This window comes from Thamnophis sirtalis, unplaced genomic scaffold, assembly GCF_051295495.1.
Source record: "Thamnophis sirtalis isolate CommonGarterSnake01/CBP01778 unplaced genomic scaffold, rThaSir2_p1.2 scaffold_1, whole genome shotgun sequence".
Classification (NCBI taxonomy): Eukaryota; Metazoa; Chordata; class Lepidosauria; order Squamata; family Natricidae; genus Thamnophis; species Thamnophis sirtalis.
Genome location: NW_028261381.1, coordinates 63,859,775 through 63,875,280, shown reverse-complemented (window position 1 = coordinate 63,875,280; position 15,506 = coordinate 63,859,775). Strand labels below are relative to the sequence as shown.

Here is a 15,506-nt window from a genome sequence, read left to right as displayed (position 1 = left end):
ACCACAATTGAGCTCAAACTTTCTATTGCTAAGCCAGAGGGTTGTTAAGTGAGTTTTGCCCCATTTCTTGCCACCATTGTTAAATTAGTCACATGGTTGTTAAGTGAATCTAGCTTTCCTATTGACTCTGCTTGTCAGAAGGTTGCAAAAGTCACATGACCCCAGGACTCTGCAACCATCATAAATGAGTCAGTTGCCAAGTGTCTGAATTTTGATTATGTGACCATGGGGATGCTGTAACGTTCATGTGAAAAATGGTTATTTTTCAATCGTAACTTCAGTCACTAAATGAACTCATGTAAGTTGAGGATTACCCGTACTTTAATCACGTTTTCCTCAATGCATAACCTTGCTCTTTTGGAAGCTAGCTTTCCCTTAAAAGGGAACAGAGAGTCCTTCTAAACATTGTATCTCCAAAGTACTTAATATACATCTCTGACAATCATGGGATACAAGCTGCAAAACAGAGCTAGGGAACAATAATTCTACATGAAAAGCTGGTTCTTGGCCAGCCCTAGAGAGAAGCCCTAAATGTTTTAAAATACACATAATGAGAAAGTAATAATTAGAACCTCCAGTGGCATTCATGGGCACTGGATTTGAAAATGGGGTGGATGGTAGTACTTTTAACAGGATAAAGATTTTTGTCCTTTTGCCAGGAATACACCCACACGAAGCGTTCTCAAATTTCATTGAAAAGGAGCTGCATGCTTATTAAACTTGTTTAAATAAACAAGAATATAAGCTTGCATTATCACTCCCACCCCCCAAAATGCAGCTAATGAAAAGGTTTAAATGTTTATGGATGCTCTGAAAATGCAGTTTCAAAAGCCACCTTCGATGCAAAGATGACTAAATAATTTTAGCATCTACAAAGCAAATGTTAAAAATTTAGGCAATTATTTATTACACTCTCCCATTTTAATTCCTCATGCGTTCAAGGTGGGGCAGATAGATGTCCCATAAAGGTGCCAAGCAGAATATTCTATGACTGAAGGAAGCAGATCCATCTCCTTATGGGGGAAGCAGGAAGGCACACTCTCTTTCTTTATAGCCAAGCTTATAGCAGGGATTACTGCAGGCAGGGATACAATTGTTTTCCCAGGTTATTGGAGGGTGAAAGAAATTTCCATCAGTAGTCCGAAGAAGGCCGGCTGACATTCTGGAAAAGAGTTAGCACTTACCTTGAAGTCACTCCAAGTCAGAAAGGCCCACAATAATAAGCTGCACAGAGCTCTGGTTCTATAAAGACTTTTATTTGGAATGAAAATATAGATATCAACCCCGAACAGTTTATTTCCCCTGTTCCATCCTCACTGTGTTTTGGAAGACAGAAAGAGGAGCGGTTCCAGAGACAGTAGGCCGAGGGCTGTGACCAAAGGCAGGCTTCTTTCATAGCCAGGCCCTAACTGGACATCTCTCCATGTTCTCATTGCAAAAAGTTCAGACAAGGAAGCAGAAAACTCCTCAATGGGATTTCAATGGTCCTATCTGAGGAAAGGCATCCCACCTCGGCACTGACTCATAGGTGGCCCAGGCTTCTAATAAGCTCCCCCCTCCCACCCCGCACATACACACTTGCCGTGAGAGACTCATAAGGAACCTCAGCCTTATTCTCAGTGGGAGGGTACAGGCAGGCCAGGCCAAGCTGTCAAGACAGCCCCAATAATCTCCCTGGGTGATATCTAGGCCGGCCCCATCCATGGGAATGGGACAGGAAATAGGCCCCTGACCAGAATAAGGCAAAGGAGCAATGGTTAGGGCACTAGCATATGGCCCCTTGGATAATATGGGGTGCAGAAATGAGAGGAAGGGGAGATTTGGTCCGAGACAAAGCCCAAGAAACATTCCCAGTAGCAGCAAGAAAGGGCAAGCCCCTGTCTCACCCCACAGGGCAGGAGGCGGCAATGTGAAGAGATTACTGGCAGATCAAAGGGAGGGGAAGTAAGTGAGATCCTCCATGTTGGTCAGGTTCTCTTGGGTTGGGGGGGGGGGGGAGGCAAGGCCCACTAGACATCACCATTCTCAATGCGGCTCAGCTGCAACTCTAGCCGTGCAATGCGCTCTCCCTGTGCAGCCACAAGCGCCCGCAGGGATGCCACTTCCCGCAACACCTCTTCAGTAAGCTGCCTCCCTTCCTGCAAATGGGAAAAAAAGTTGTTCATTCATTATTTCATCATATTATCCATCTTTTTGCCCCTAAGAGCCCCGGAATTCTAATGGCTCAGCTCAAACAAACCACTCACTCACATTCCTGGAACAGACAGCAAATATAGGACACAATCTGGTGCAGGAAAAGGTGAGGAAAGCAAGTCTGACCCACATTTTCAAGCCTGATCAACACATTTGCACAACTCTATCCTGATCATATGGGAGTCACAATAAGGAAGGTGATCATTGTTACAGTTCCAAATGAATAAATCTTCTACACGAGTGTTTCTCAACTTTTGTGGTTTTAAGATGTATGGACTTTAACTCCCAGAATTCTCCAGCCAGCAGGCTCAACATACTTGACTGCTTCAATGTTTCTAAGAGCCTGGTTTACAAGGTTGGTTGCAAAAAATTAAAGGGTCATTATTTTGAGCAACAAGGAGATCTGTGCAGACCCATATTCTAACCCAAGAACCCTACACAGCCTTTCTTAAATTGAGAAGTATGCTGATACTTCTCAAAGCTGTGAAGAGCCGCAAGTTTGCTTTTCTGCATGTAGGGAGGGAACAAAGTCCCAAGATGAAGCAGACACCCAGTGCTACTTTACAACACCTTAGAAGTCTATTCTAGCCTCCTTGGGGTTGGTTTTGGTCTATGATTATAACAAAGTCCCATCCATCCATCCATCCATCCATCCATCCATCGTTTGGTTCTTCCTCCAACAACTCCTGCTCTCCCCAGCTCAACTCCCTGTAATCATGTGTGGGAAACTCCAAGTCCACCCATCCAGCCCCTCTCTCTCTCTCGGCATCCCCATCTGCCACAAGCAACAGCATAATACCTACCCCACTGGAAGGAGTGACACTAAGAGCAGATGTGGCAGCGGCTGGAGTCATGGCACTGGAAGGTGTGGCACTCAGCCCAGTGTTGGAGGGGGCTGTCGGGCGACCCTCAGGCAACAAGCTTCTTCGGTTGACCTTGAGATCCCGCTGTTTGGTGGGCACATAGGCTTCACGCAGTGAGATTAGGATGGGAGGCGCTGTCTTCCCTGCCATCCATTCCTCTGCTTCCATGGCAGGTTCTGGCCCAGCTGTGTCTGGATACAAGTCATCTTGGAACAGATCTGACTGCAAAGAGAGGACAGCATTAGCTTCCATGACGTTGACAGAGAGCACTAGAACAGAGTCCTAAGTTGAGTTATCAGGGTATATTTAGCTGAGACTGAACATGGAGAAGGAGACTGTGGCTGAGACATACTGTTTCACAAACATATGGAGCCCAAAATGTGAACATTTTTCATGTGATAACTCCCAGACTATCCATTCTGCCTGAGAAATCACAAAAAGCCAATCCGAGAGATAACTGGCACAAAAGTGAGAAAGAAACACCTTAATTCCTCAGTGTTTGTGGATCTGCTTTTAAATAAAAAACACTTCTCTTAACCCAAACATACTATATTCTTGTACAGCCTACACAATAGTAGAGGGGAAGGTCTCTAGAATCAATGCCTTCACCAAAGGGATTGTAGGTAGTCAAGGAAAATAAGCTTTGAACTGATCCATTCTGATTCTGTTTTAACATTTTTCTTTACATTTCTGAATAAAGATAAATTCTATTGAAACATTTCAAAATCACATTCAGAGCATAATGTTTCATTTCATGAAGGAGGTATGTGACTGAAAGGAAAAGAAATTGTCACACCCAGGTGAAAGAAAGCCAGGAAAGCTTAGATGTTTCTCAGAATCATATCACTCCAAAGAGATGAAAAATATGAATGAAAACAGATGTGTGCATTGAAACACACACACACACACACCTCCCCCGCTCTAAACTGCCATGAATATTTTAAACAGAGAGCTTCAAATAGCAATATAGAATACAGCAATTGAGACAAATCCTGTCAAGGAGTAGTTGGATACTATATAGTTGTTCTATAAACTGTCAATTCAAAGACCCTAGTTTAAATCTTAGCACAACTGTAACCTCAAATTAATTTGCAAGAGACTCATGACTGAAATAAGATTGGAATTAGCCTACCTTACTGAGCTTTGTAAAAATGACAGATATAATTGGAACTGAAACTCATTCATTAATATATTAGATCACTGGCTAGTATTATTAAGTCAATACAATTACAAATTAATGCAGAGCAACAGAAGCCAAGATCTGAGGAAAAAAGTGCCAGCCAAATGATTCTTGACATTTTGTAATTTGTAATTTGTAGCCCGCTTTGTCTTTTAACACATAGATGGGGATACAGAACTAGGATACTTCCTAGCAAGTTGCTAATAGAGCACTGCAGTGGCAGGATCTTCTTTCTTCCAGATTATGGTTTTAGTATTGCATTTTAATTCTAATATAGGACTTTAATTCTAACATTAGGCAAATAGGTCAGATGCTAAACTGCAACTGCTTGCCTACCTACTGATGAAGAGCAGGGAAGGAAGATGAGCCAGGAATCCCTTGTAATGAAAATCAGGCTAATGTCTTCTAATGAACTGCAGTAGCGCAGTAGTTACAAGTGCCGTAGTCCAGGCTACTTCTGCTGTCTGTTGGCTACCTGCAATTTGGCAGTTCCAATCTCACCAGGCTCAAGGTTGACTTAGCCTTCCATCCTTCTGAGGTGGGTAAAATTAGGACCCAGATTGTTGGGGGAAATATGCTGACTCTGTAAACTGCTTAGAGGGGGCTGTGAAGCACTATAAAGCAGTATTTAAATTTAAGTCCTATTGCTATTATGAAGTACCCACCTTCCTTGGCACTGTCATAATAATGGGTTCACACTTGCGCTCATGGAGTTTGTAAAATCTATGGAAACAGAAAGAAGGGACAATTGAGTTAATCAACCCAGAGCTTTAAAAACTATGAGAATAATTCATACCACACTTTGACTGCCTATCTGCTTTCTTGACATTCACCTCTATACCTTCCTATTAACAATTTAATCCGATTACCTGGCAATCTCACACTTGTTGACATCCAGACCCGGCTTAGGCATCCAACCCATGCCCCGTTGTGGTTCTTTGCTAATAAATGTGTTCAGGAAGTGGATGTATGGTGCTTCTGCTGTGATCTCAAAATACCGGATGCTAGAATCTCCCTGGAAAGGCCAGAAAAGATAGCACAATACATTATGACAGAATTGCTACTCTTTGAATGGCAGAAAAATACATTAGAAAATTATCATTGAGAAAGTTAGCCCTGACCCATAACACATCTGAGATGAAGTCGCATATACTGTTTGTGAGTCAGCCAATTACACTGTTTAATAGTCTGCAATTACATGGGTGCACTGTGCCTAGCAAAATATGAAAGAGTTTGATCAGTAGATCATCTACTCACTGATAATATCCTTAAGGATAATATCAGTGAGTAGATTAAGGGAAAAGAGGTAGACCTGACCAGATTATCTGAAAACACCAAAATATGGCCTGTTTTTGTACGCTTTGACTGGATGTCTTCAACATAAGGATTGCCCTCCAGATACAAAGGTCACTTCCTCTCATCATTCCTAGACAATGTGGTCAATTGCTGATGTAATTCAACTGACAAGAGTTACACCCAGAATTCCCAGGTGTCAGAGACATAGAACACAAAAACATAGGCCTAATTTTATTTAGTAACAACGGGAAAGCCTTATTACTTTGCAATATTAATACTGAATTACAAGACAAGCTACAACAGGGAAGGGAAACTATCAGATCCTCAGCAGACTCCCATGTATTTTGATGAAAGAGTCTATACCAATTAATTGAGGAATCATGCTATCTGTGAAGATAACACATACAATATAGTGGAAAGGATATTCTATCTCAATCAGGCACCATCATGCATACGCCTACATATACAAACAAAGTAAGAAAGCCTACTTTGCCACAGACGTAGATAACGTTGGTGTCAGGATCGTAGAAGGGCAGAAGGGCCCCATTGCTTGAATCCAGTTCCTGCAATGCCATAGGTTCTTCAAGATTTTCCTGAAATCGACAGAAACAAGAAAGCACAAAGGCATATTATAACCTCTTTCAGGTGGTTACCTCCATATCAGCCCCTTTTGTGTAAGGTTTGACTTCGTTGCTGCCTACTTCCTTGCTGGTTGGGAATAAGAGAGATGAACTCTAGACTGGTTTGGGAAGGTACTGTATCAGAGAATTGCTTGAGAAAGAGAATATTCTCACCCAGGCTTTTTAATTGTAGTAGAATCTTCAACCTTCCTCAGATACTACCTTCACATTGTGGGGATGGTGTGGGGCAGTGATATGATTGTAGAAGATGGGGCAGGATTCTGTTCATCTCCTTCAAGATATAATCACGTGGAGTTCTCTTGTGGAACCAAACTTATCTTATGGCCTGCCAGTGGCCAGCAGAGCTGGTGGCAGACTCAGACAGTGGGGAGGTTGGGGAGGAACAGGGGCCAGTCCTGGAGTCTGGGGAAGGCTCTGAGATGGGGCCACGGCCGTCCAACAGTTATCAGCTGCCTTCAGAGTCAGAGATCAGTGGGGCAGAAGAACAGCTGGAGGCTGTTCCTGATGTGTGCATGCACAGAGCTGCCAGGAGAATGGAACAGTTAAGGAACAAGGGCCAACTCGGGAGTAAAGCCACAAGTGAACAGTGAATGGCCCCTCCCACAGGGAATAAAGAGGAGCGAAAGGGGAGTGGAGTTTGCAGGAGACAATTAGTTTGATTAATTAGTGTGAAGATTTGTTCGTGATTCTCAGACTCTGTGCCAATTATTTTCTTGTACAGCATTGCATTTAGAAGATATCAGCCTGGCAGCTCTCTAAAGCCTGATAAGGTCTGTGGTTATAAATTCACGTTTGAAAGACTGTTTGCCAGGACTTTGCTGGATGTGAATGAGAGGAATCCACATTAGCTTAATAAAAAGGGGTTTTGTCAGGACAAGGACCCTGCTTCATGATTTTGTGAAGCCTAGGTCAGAACAACTTAAAAGCAATACCCATTTGAGAACAAAGCAACCTTCAGAATGGGAAGGGAAGAGGAGGCTGCTGCTCAGGCTCTTGGAACTGATAAGGGCGTCTCTTCTATCGGAGTCTTCCTCCCCACCCAGTTGCTCCCCACTCCATCCGCCTTTCCACTCACTGGGTCCCAGAGAGCCAGCTGCCTTTCGCTCATACGGCTGAAGCCTGTTGTAAAGATCTTCCCATCAGCCAGGAAAATGGCTCGCATTGGCCGTGCTCCTTCATGGGCCTTCTCCCTCTCCTGGGGGGTAAGAGGGAAAGGGTCAGGTTAGAGAAAGCAGGCAGGTTCCACAATAGACAATAGAAATTCTCCCTGCCAGCTCTGCTCAGACATCTCTCAAACTGAATCCAGACTAAGCTCTACTACGAGTCATCAAGATTTAAATTCAACCTGAAGACGACTGAACATTGTTGCAGGTATTTAGGTATATAATTTCTTCATCTCTGTCCTACCTTTCCATTTTGTCCCCTTTCTAATGAAACTCAAACGTATAGCCAAATCCAAGTGTTTCCTCCGAAGGTTGCCTAGGAACAGGCTAGATTAAGTTGGGAGGCCAGTATGGTTTTTCTGATGAGAAGTTAAGAACAGCAAAGGCCTCATTTTTAATTTGCTTCTGGGCAAAGAACCCAAGATGTTAAAACCATGGCATCCTACAAGAAAAAGAAGCTTCTTCTGTCACTTCTCGCTTCAAAATTAATCAGGCCAGCAATTACTAAACCTCCTTGCTGACATCCTAAGAAATATAATTTGACTCCATCAATATTTTTTTAAAACTCTTGCTTGCTCTCTAAATATTTAGAAACATAATCCAGAAAAAAAACAGAAAGACAAGCAAAAGAGGAAATAGAGTTATAAGAATTATAAAATTAAATCACAATTTCAAGGTACTATTTAGTTCAAAATATTAAAATATATCAGTTCAGGACAATGTAAATAATAGGCAATTATTGATAATTATTATATATCAGGATGAGAAATTACTGTACAATAATTTCTCCCTAATCTAAAAAGTATTACCCTTAGATGTTGAAACCTTGTAGAAGAAATTCAAATTTCAGATGTGTTACAAGATCATATATGAAATTCTACTCTAGGAATCTTTTCCATGTTGAATTTTATATTAAATTTGTTTTTCAAAAGAAGATTATTTTTAACATTGATGTATACTCCCACAACTTAATTTTCCGTTCTTTCACAAAAAAGAGAATACACAATTTCTAACAACAAGCACCGGGACAACTGAGACATAAGTGAAATTTAGGATTTTGTTATTGTTACTGTCTTTATTCTCTTAAATTGTGCTGATTTTATGAACATAGTTTTGGACTGAAGAACAGTTTAACCTGCTGTTTTACATATATATTAATTGTTAAGTTTATTAGCATAACCACAATTTCTAAAAATTGGGGGGGAAACCAACAACCTATGAACAACAGGAAATTAATGCAGAAAGAATTAATGCAGAAAGAAAGGTCCAGTAGCTCAGATCTATGTTATATTAGCTGTTAATAAAAATGTAAAATTCTGTTCATTGAATTATCTGCTCTGGAGGTAATTTTTATATAGTAATTGAAAGTTTGATTTCCACCATAAATGAGTACCGGTAGTCATATTTAAGAAGCACAACCTGAGAAGGGAAAACATTTCTAACTGATGCTCAAACTGCACTGAGAAAACACCTTTATATTTTGTACAATAGGGTTTTATTGTATTTTCAATTTTAAAAGTTAGCAGAAATTTAGAAAGCATAAACAAACATGTACGTATACAGAAAAAAGAAAAAAAACACTGGGTGGCCATCAAAACATTTTCTAATTCTTTGCCTTTCCTAGTTTTGATGAACTGTCCAAAGATCTAAAGAACAGAATACTTTATATGATTTTTTCCCCTACTCCACTCTTTTGCAAATCTCAGCTGCTAGATTGCCACTTTTTATTAAAAAAAACCTTGTCTCTCTCTTTAGGAGCTAAAAGAATTTGGATAGGGCTGACAGGAAAGTAAACAAGGGAACCTAGATTCAAGACCAACTAAGCCACTTTTATCCCAGCATTTGCAGTAATAACGCATTCTTCAACAATTTTCTGGGGCTGATATAACTCTACTACACAGAGATAATTGTATAAATAATTAAATCTCTACCAGGTCTTGTACTGGAAAGACAATATTTATGCTATCATCACTGGTACCTTCCCTAAGCCATCATCCCCATCTCATTTAAAACACCCCCCTTCCCCCACGTTATTAAATCATATGATGATAGCCTGAGTTCATTATAGTGAAAGGGGTACCTTCAATCTATTTGCTTCACTGACTGAAGGTGGGAGGGGGGGTAAAGAAAGGCCTTTCCTCATCCCCAAAGTTTGTCATCGCTTATCAATAGCAACAGGAGTTGCACATAGATACTTCAACTTCAATTTTGGCTTGGCTGACACAGCCCAGCACTGGTGACACTGTCCAGATTTCTTGCTGACAGTTTCATTTAAATTTTTTTTGCATGCAGGCATCATTTATTCTGCTGAAAACAAAGTTACAAAATCGGACTACCAGTTGCAAAATTTCCATTTGCCTTAAGAGAGCACCTCTGCCTCAAGCACATTCCACATTACATTCTTTCAGTTCCCGGGGTAGGATTCTAGTTCTGCAAACACAGACCTCTAATGAAAACTAAAAACAAAGTGAATCCTGAACATTATAGGATACTACTCTGAATACCCACCAATGTGTCATTTTATACCAATAAACATTGCAAATTGTTTTGTAATTCTGTAGATCTGCAGTCGCCTTACTGCAAACCAAGGACAGTACAAGCTAATTCACAGATACGATTCAATAACCAAGCTAAAACATGGAACTTGAAGTAATAAAACACAGAAAAGGCGGTGCAGATAAGAAAATGGGGAATCTATCTCAACACTCTAAAATATAAAAACAGTCCCTTTGAATTGCCAAGATCAGACTGCCTTGTCACAATGCCACAAAACTAATCGTGACACCGATGGAACTCTCAAATCATGCACCACTTCATGAATGGGACAATGTAACCAAGAACTCAAAGAGTGTCAGACTTACAGCTATAACTTGCCCACGGCGTGGATCAATGATGCGCACACTTTTGTCCTTACAAGCTGAACAGAACAGGCTGCCATCCCGGTTCCAGCTGACATTATAAATGATGTCCGGATGCAGATTGTCAAGGTAGTAAAGCTCTTCTGCGGTGCCCACATTCCACACAATAACTACATTATCACAGCCTGGAATAGAAAGGGACAACTAAATGGTTTGTTGTGTCCTTTTTCAGACGGCTCACAATTTTTCAACATCATCCTGCTTGCAAGCAGAAAGCTCTCAACTTCGCTGGCCCCTTTCCTGGTGGTACCTGCACTCAGAAGGATATTGCGAGCAGTTGGATGCCATGTGATGATGCCCACACGTTTTGAGTGTCCTTCTAGAACCACCACTGGTTCGGTCAGAGGCACTGTGAGGCCACTCTCCGGGATCTGCCATACCTGAAGAGAACAAACAGTGCAATACAATGCCAGTGCTTACATGTGCTTCATTCCCTCCCATCAATATTACACCTCAAGCACAACCTCCCCTTCTCCCTAACAACATCCAACACCAGTGAGAATTCATTTTGGAAAACTCTATCCTCATCATCATGCCCTTCATAGTATTATCCACCTCCTATTACATAAAGCCTAAGAACAGCACCTCACATTTTAAAAGCAAAGAAAAAAACCTCCCCTAAATTAAACGCTGCTCTGGGTATAATATGGCTCCACCTACACTGCAGCTTTCAACCTCCATCAAATGAAGAACTGTAGCTCTGCCAATAAAAGACTGCCAGTCCTGTTTTATCCAAGGGAAATATTCACATATGCTTTATTTTGCATAATTTATTCTGCCTTTGCAGAAATAAGAAGCATGTGGAACACTGGATCCTGCCTCCCCCCGCCCCCCCACTGCTAGAAATCTTCTATTCTTCACATTGCTCATACCTCCCCAGCTGTGAGGAAAACTTGTCACATACAAGATTTATTGCAATTGCCTCAGCTTTAAGGTATATCTGGAGGCATGGCCACTGAAGAGACCACTTTATTGCCCCACCCCACCCCTCCATACACACGTTCCCCATATGCATCTCACCATAACAGTGCAATCCTCAGAACCACTGGCAATTATCTGATCATTATGTGGACACCAATCAATGTCCAAAACTGGTCCAGTGTGCCCACACACGGTAGGGTAAGACTTATCAATGCGCCCTGTCTGGGGGAAATAAAGGAGATAAGAGTTGACATACAGTTCAGGTCTCTCATAATGTTGTTGCAAGCTGGAGTCCCATTCTCTGTCTCAATCTTTTCCCAATATCAAGTCTCTTTCATAATCCCTCTCTTCCACCCCCAATTGTCTATAAGAATTAATCCCTTAATACAAAGACGTGAGAAACATAGAGACTATGAGCGGTCATTTTTATAACAGTTTTCTGCTTCTCCTCCTCCCTCCCCTTCCCTTTTCCACCTTGAGCCCATCCTTCACCTTTTGCAGCGGGAGCACCATAAAGGCCCCCCCTCCACTGGCCTCGACAATCACTGCCACAAACTTGGGATTGACAGCACAAAAAGTGCTGTCCCAGGTGACTCGCGAAACCCGGATGTCATCATAGCACTGGTCATTCTTGACAGGCTGCCCAAAGACATGGCGGAATTTGCTCTGACGCACAACCTTACGAAAGGACATGACTGGAAAGAGATGGAGCAAAAGTCAGAGAAAGGGTGCACACACAAGTATAGCCCAGGAATTCACTTATGACTGCTGCCTAGTTGGATGTCTTGCAACTTCAAGAGCATCTCAGCCAATAAAATCAGTCAGCCAATATTTGATGCTTAAGTGGACTGGGCCAGGCCAATGGTGCTCCTAATGAAGAGGAGAACTGCACAAGAAGGAAGAAGTAACCACCAGTTTCATTCTTAGTTTCAACCAGAGCACGGGTGTCCAACTCGCTATGTCACGTTGCTGTCATGTTTCACGATGTTTTTCCCATTTGTGGAGCTGGGGTGGGCGTGGCCTGTGCGTGACACATCTGACTGGCAGGCCGCCAGTTTGACACCCCAGATCCAAAGGATATGCATCTCCTAAAAATTGCACTATGTAAATTGGAAGACAGACTTCATTATCCTATTCATTGGAGAAAAAGTAAAAAACAGTTCCACACTGTCCCCATCTTTAAAAGAGAGGCATGATAAAACATCAGAAACTAAATACAGGTAGTTTTTGACTTATTATCACAATTTGGACCTGAACTTCTGTTGCTAAGCAAGGGAATTCTTTAAGTGAGCCATGCCTGATTTTATGACGTTTTTGCTACAACTGTTAAGTGAATCAGGGCAGTTATTAAGTGCATCATGCTGTCAATGAGCAAATCTGGCTTCCCCCATTGATTTTGCTTGTTGGAAGCCAGATGGAAAGATTGCAAATGGCAATCACATGAACCTGGGACCCTGCAACCATCATACATACTTGCCAGTTGCCAAGCACCCAAATTTTGATCAGGTGACTGTGGGCATGTTGCAATGGTTGTGAGAACAAGGATCAGTTCTAAGTTGCTTTTTCAGTGCCATTGTGATTTCAGTCATTAAACAAATAATTGCAAGTAAAGGACTACATGTAAAGCAGAACTAGAATAATCAGATGGCATTAAGGCAGAGTACGACCTAACTCAGAGAAAGCTCACCAGAAAGCCCATTTGGTGCCTTCTAACTAGAGACCCAAAAGAAGAAGGGGACTACAGAGAATGAGGTGGCTGGATAGAATCATAGAAGCAGTAGGCATGAGCTTAAATGGACTCCAGAGGATGGTAGAGGAGAGGAAGGCCTGGAGGAACATTGTCCATGGGGTTGCGATGGGTTGGACATGACTTCACAACAAATAACAACAACAAACTAGAGACGAAAGACAGAAATTGATTTACCTGCACCACTACAAAGCCTTAATCTTTAAATCTATAAAACATAGAAAGCAAACTGGAAGGTTGCCCCTAATACCAGATCTGGTCAAAATCAGAAACCAAGCCAGACCTCAAACAGAACTTTTTCAGGGTAGAGGGGAGCAAATGAAGTCCCAACAACAGCAATACAAGCCATTCAGTTATTCAGAGTCTAATTTCAGCATGCACTGAATGACTTCTGGGGAGGTGAGCTAGGATTACTCAGTGGGGTGCACCTGCTTTCCATTCTTTTCATCAAGAGGGATCCCCCTTATTTCCATGGCAACCAAGAGGCAGAGCCCACAAAAGCAAACGTCTTTTAGAAATTCCTAGCAGATCAGGTGGATTTAAGAGTAGGCAATCATATAAATTCTTGTGCACACCCTGGAGAATTTGGAGGGGAAACAGGGGTATAAAACTGACTCCCATCTAATACAATAGGAGAGGCACTTTTGTGATATGGCTAAAGACACCAGGCTAGAAACTGGGAGATGCTGAATTCTAGTCTTGCCAAGGTCCCGAAGGTAATTCTCAGTCCTAAGAAGGCGGCAAGACAAGCCACACCTGAAAACATTGATAAGAAAACTGCAGAGACTTGTCCAGACAGTCACCAGGAGCAGGCATACACATACATAAAACCAAACCCATATTAGGTGGCCAGACGTTACATCTAGATTCTAGAACCTTCCTAGGAGGGGGGGGGAGTGGAGAAACGTAAAGGGAAGTGGGAAAGGAGGGGGACAGAGAGAAACAGAGAGAGGAACTATTTTCCTGCAAATCAGAGTCCCAGTTCAATTACTCCACTGGAGCAACCGGATGTGCAAGGGGAAAAATATGCAAGGAAGACTCCAGTTGGAGCAAAGAGGAAGAGGGAAATCTAAGCAAAGCAAAACTTTTTCTTGCAATCCCAGCAAAAAATATATATAATTGGGGGGAGGGTAAAGGAGAGGTAGAAAGAGAGCAACCCGGAGGGGGGTTTCGACCCTCAGCGCATCAGAGACCAGCTTCGCAAACAGCGAAAACGCCAAGGGGGGCTCCAGCCGTATGCAAAAGCCTTTCCCATTTCCTGGCAACCGGCGCGACCAGCTGAGGGCGAGCCGCGTTTACAAGCAAGGCAGCCACCGCCCCTCGATGTTTAAAGCCAAGTTCAATCTGAAGCTGGCCGCCACCTTCAATTCCCGAGCACCGGAGGGGGAGGAAAGAAAAAAAGGCAAGAGAGAAGCCAGGGCGGTGTTACTGCTGCCCAGTCCGGAGGCGGGGAAAACGGAGGGAGGGTGATTTTTGGCAGCCTGCCTTCCGACCTTCGGACCCGGGAAAAAGCTCCGGGGCCCCTCATCCACCACCACCCACCACCCATCAGCGCGCTCAGCCACCTCCACTCACCGGCTTGGAGGAACGGAACCGGAGCAGCCTCTCCCTTGCGCACAGCCCAGGGCGGTGCAAGCGAAGGGAGGGACGGAAGGCCCGGAGTGGGCCGGCCTCTCGGTGCCTACAGGAAATGACCCAGGCGGCGAAGGAGGCGGAGGAAGCTCGCTTCCCAAGCACCGAATTTTTAGTTTTTTTTTTAACCTGCTTTGCTGCAGGAGTGGCCTAAAAACACGGAGGAGAATCTCCTTCGGCTCAGGAGGTGGCGCGGAGGGGAGAAAGCCCGACGAGGGAATGAGCAGCCGAGAGACCGACCGACCGCTGCTTGCTGGAACTTCCGCAGCAAACTCGTTCGGGGAAGGATCGGCCGCTGGGTCCGCCTGCAAATCAAAGACTGCGGCGGGGTAGGCCAGGCCAACCGCCAGAGGGGAGAGGTTCAGTTTGGCAGCCGGGATTCAGAGGCAGTGGTCGTGGGAACTCCTTTCGATGAAGAAAGCGCCTCCTTTTCCCTTCCCGTTTGTTCCTAGCAGCAATTCGTTCTTTAAGGGAAGGGCGCCGTATTCCCACTGCCCAATACTTTTCTCCGCGATCGCTTTCTACGCGCGGCTTTCCCCCTTTCAGTGGGAGGCGGGCGCGCACCCGCAAGCCTTATTAAATAGCATCCTGGGCGGCGCGCTCTCCTCGTTTGGGGTCTACGAGCTGCAGCCTGGCGTCTGGCTTTCAGCTCTTTCAAGCTGAATGCTTCTGCTGGGCTGGGATTTGTTACGGCTCTTTACACAGCTGCTCTTTTACGGTGTCAATCAGTGCCTTTCAAATTTGGCAACTTTTAAGATAGGTGGAGTTCAACTCCCGGAATTCCCCTGCAGGCTGGGGAATTCTGGGAGTTAAAGTCCACACGACTTCAAAGCTGCCGACTCTGAAAAAGGCTGGTGCAAATGAGTCCATTGTCAAGCAGGGAGGGGTCGAGAGTGTGAATAATTAGAATTGCAAGAAGAGTTGGAAGGGGTTAGAAGTAAATCAGCTAAAC

The 15,506-nt window shown here is 43.5% G+C and overlaps 1 protein-coding gene across 1 annotated transcript; it reads right to left on the bottom strand.

Annotated features, from left to right (window-relative positions):
- Positions 1-1,235: 1,235 nt before the first annotated feature.
- Positions 1,236-14,625, bottom strand: CORO1B (coronin 1B). Its single transcript, XM_014053538.2, has 11 exons — positions 14,498-14,625; positions 11,668-11,870; positions 11,275-11,397; positions 10,505-10,634; positions 10,198-10,379; positions 7,249-7,368; positions 6,021-6,125; positions 5,106-5,251; positions 4,902-4,959; positions 2,997-3,278; positions 1,236-2,138 (listed from the first exon to the last, which is right to left on the bottom strand). Exons 2-11 carry the CDS (start codon positions 11,866-11,868, stop codon positions 2,010-2,012), a joined length of 1,476 nt encoding a protein of 491 aa, XP_013909013.1. The 5' UTR covers positions 11,869-11,870; positions 14,498-14,625; the 3' UTR covers positions 1,236-2,009.
- Positions 14,626-15,506: the final 881 nt, after the last annotated feature.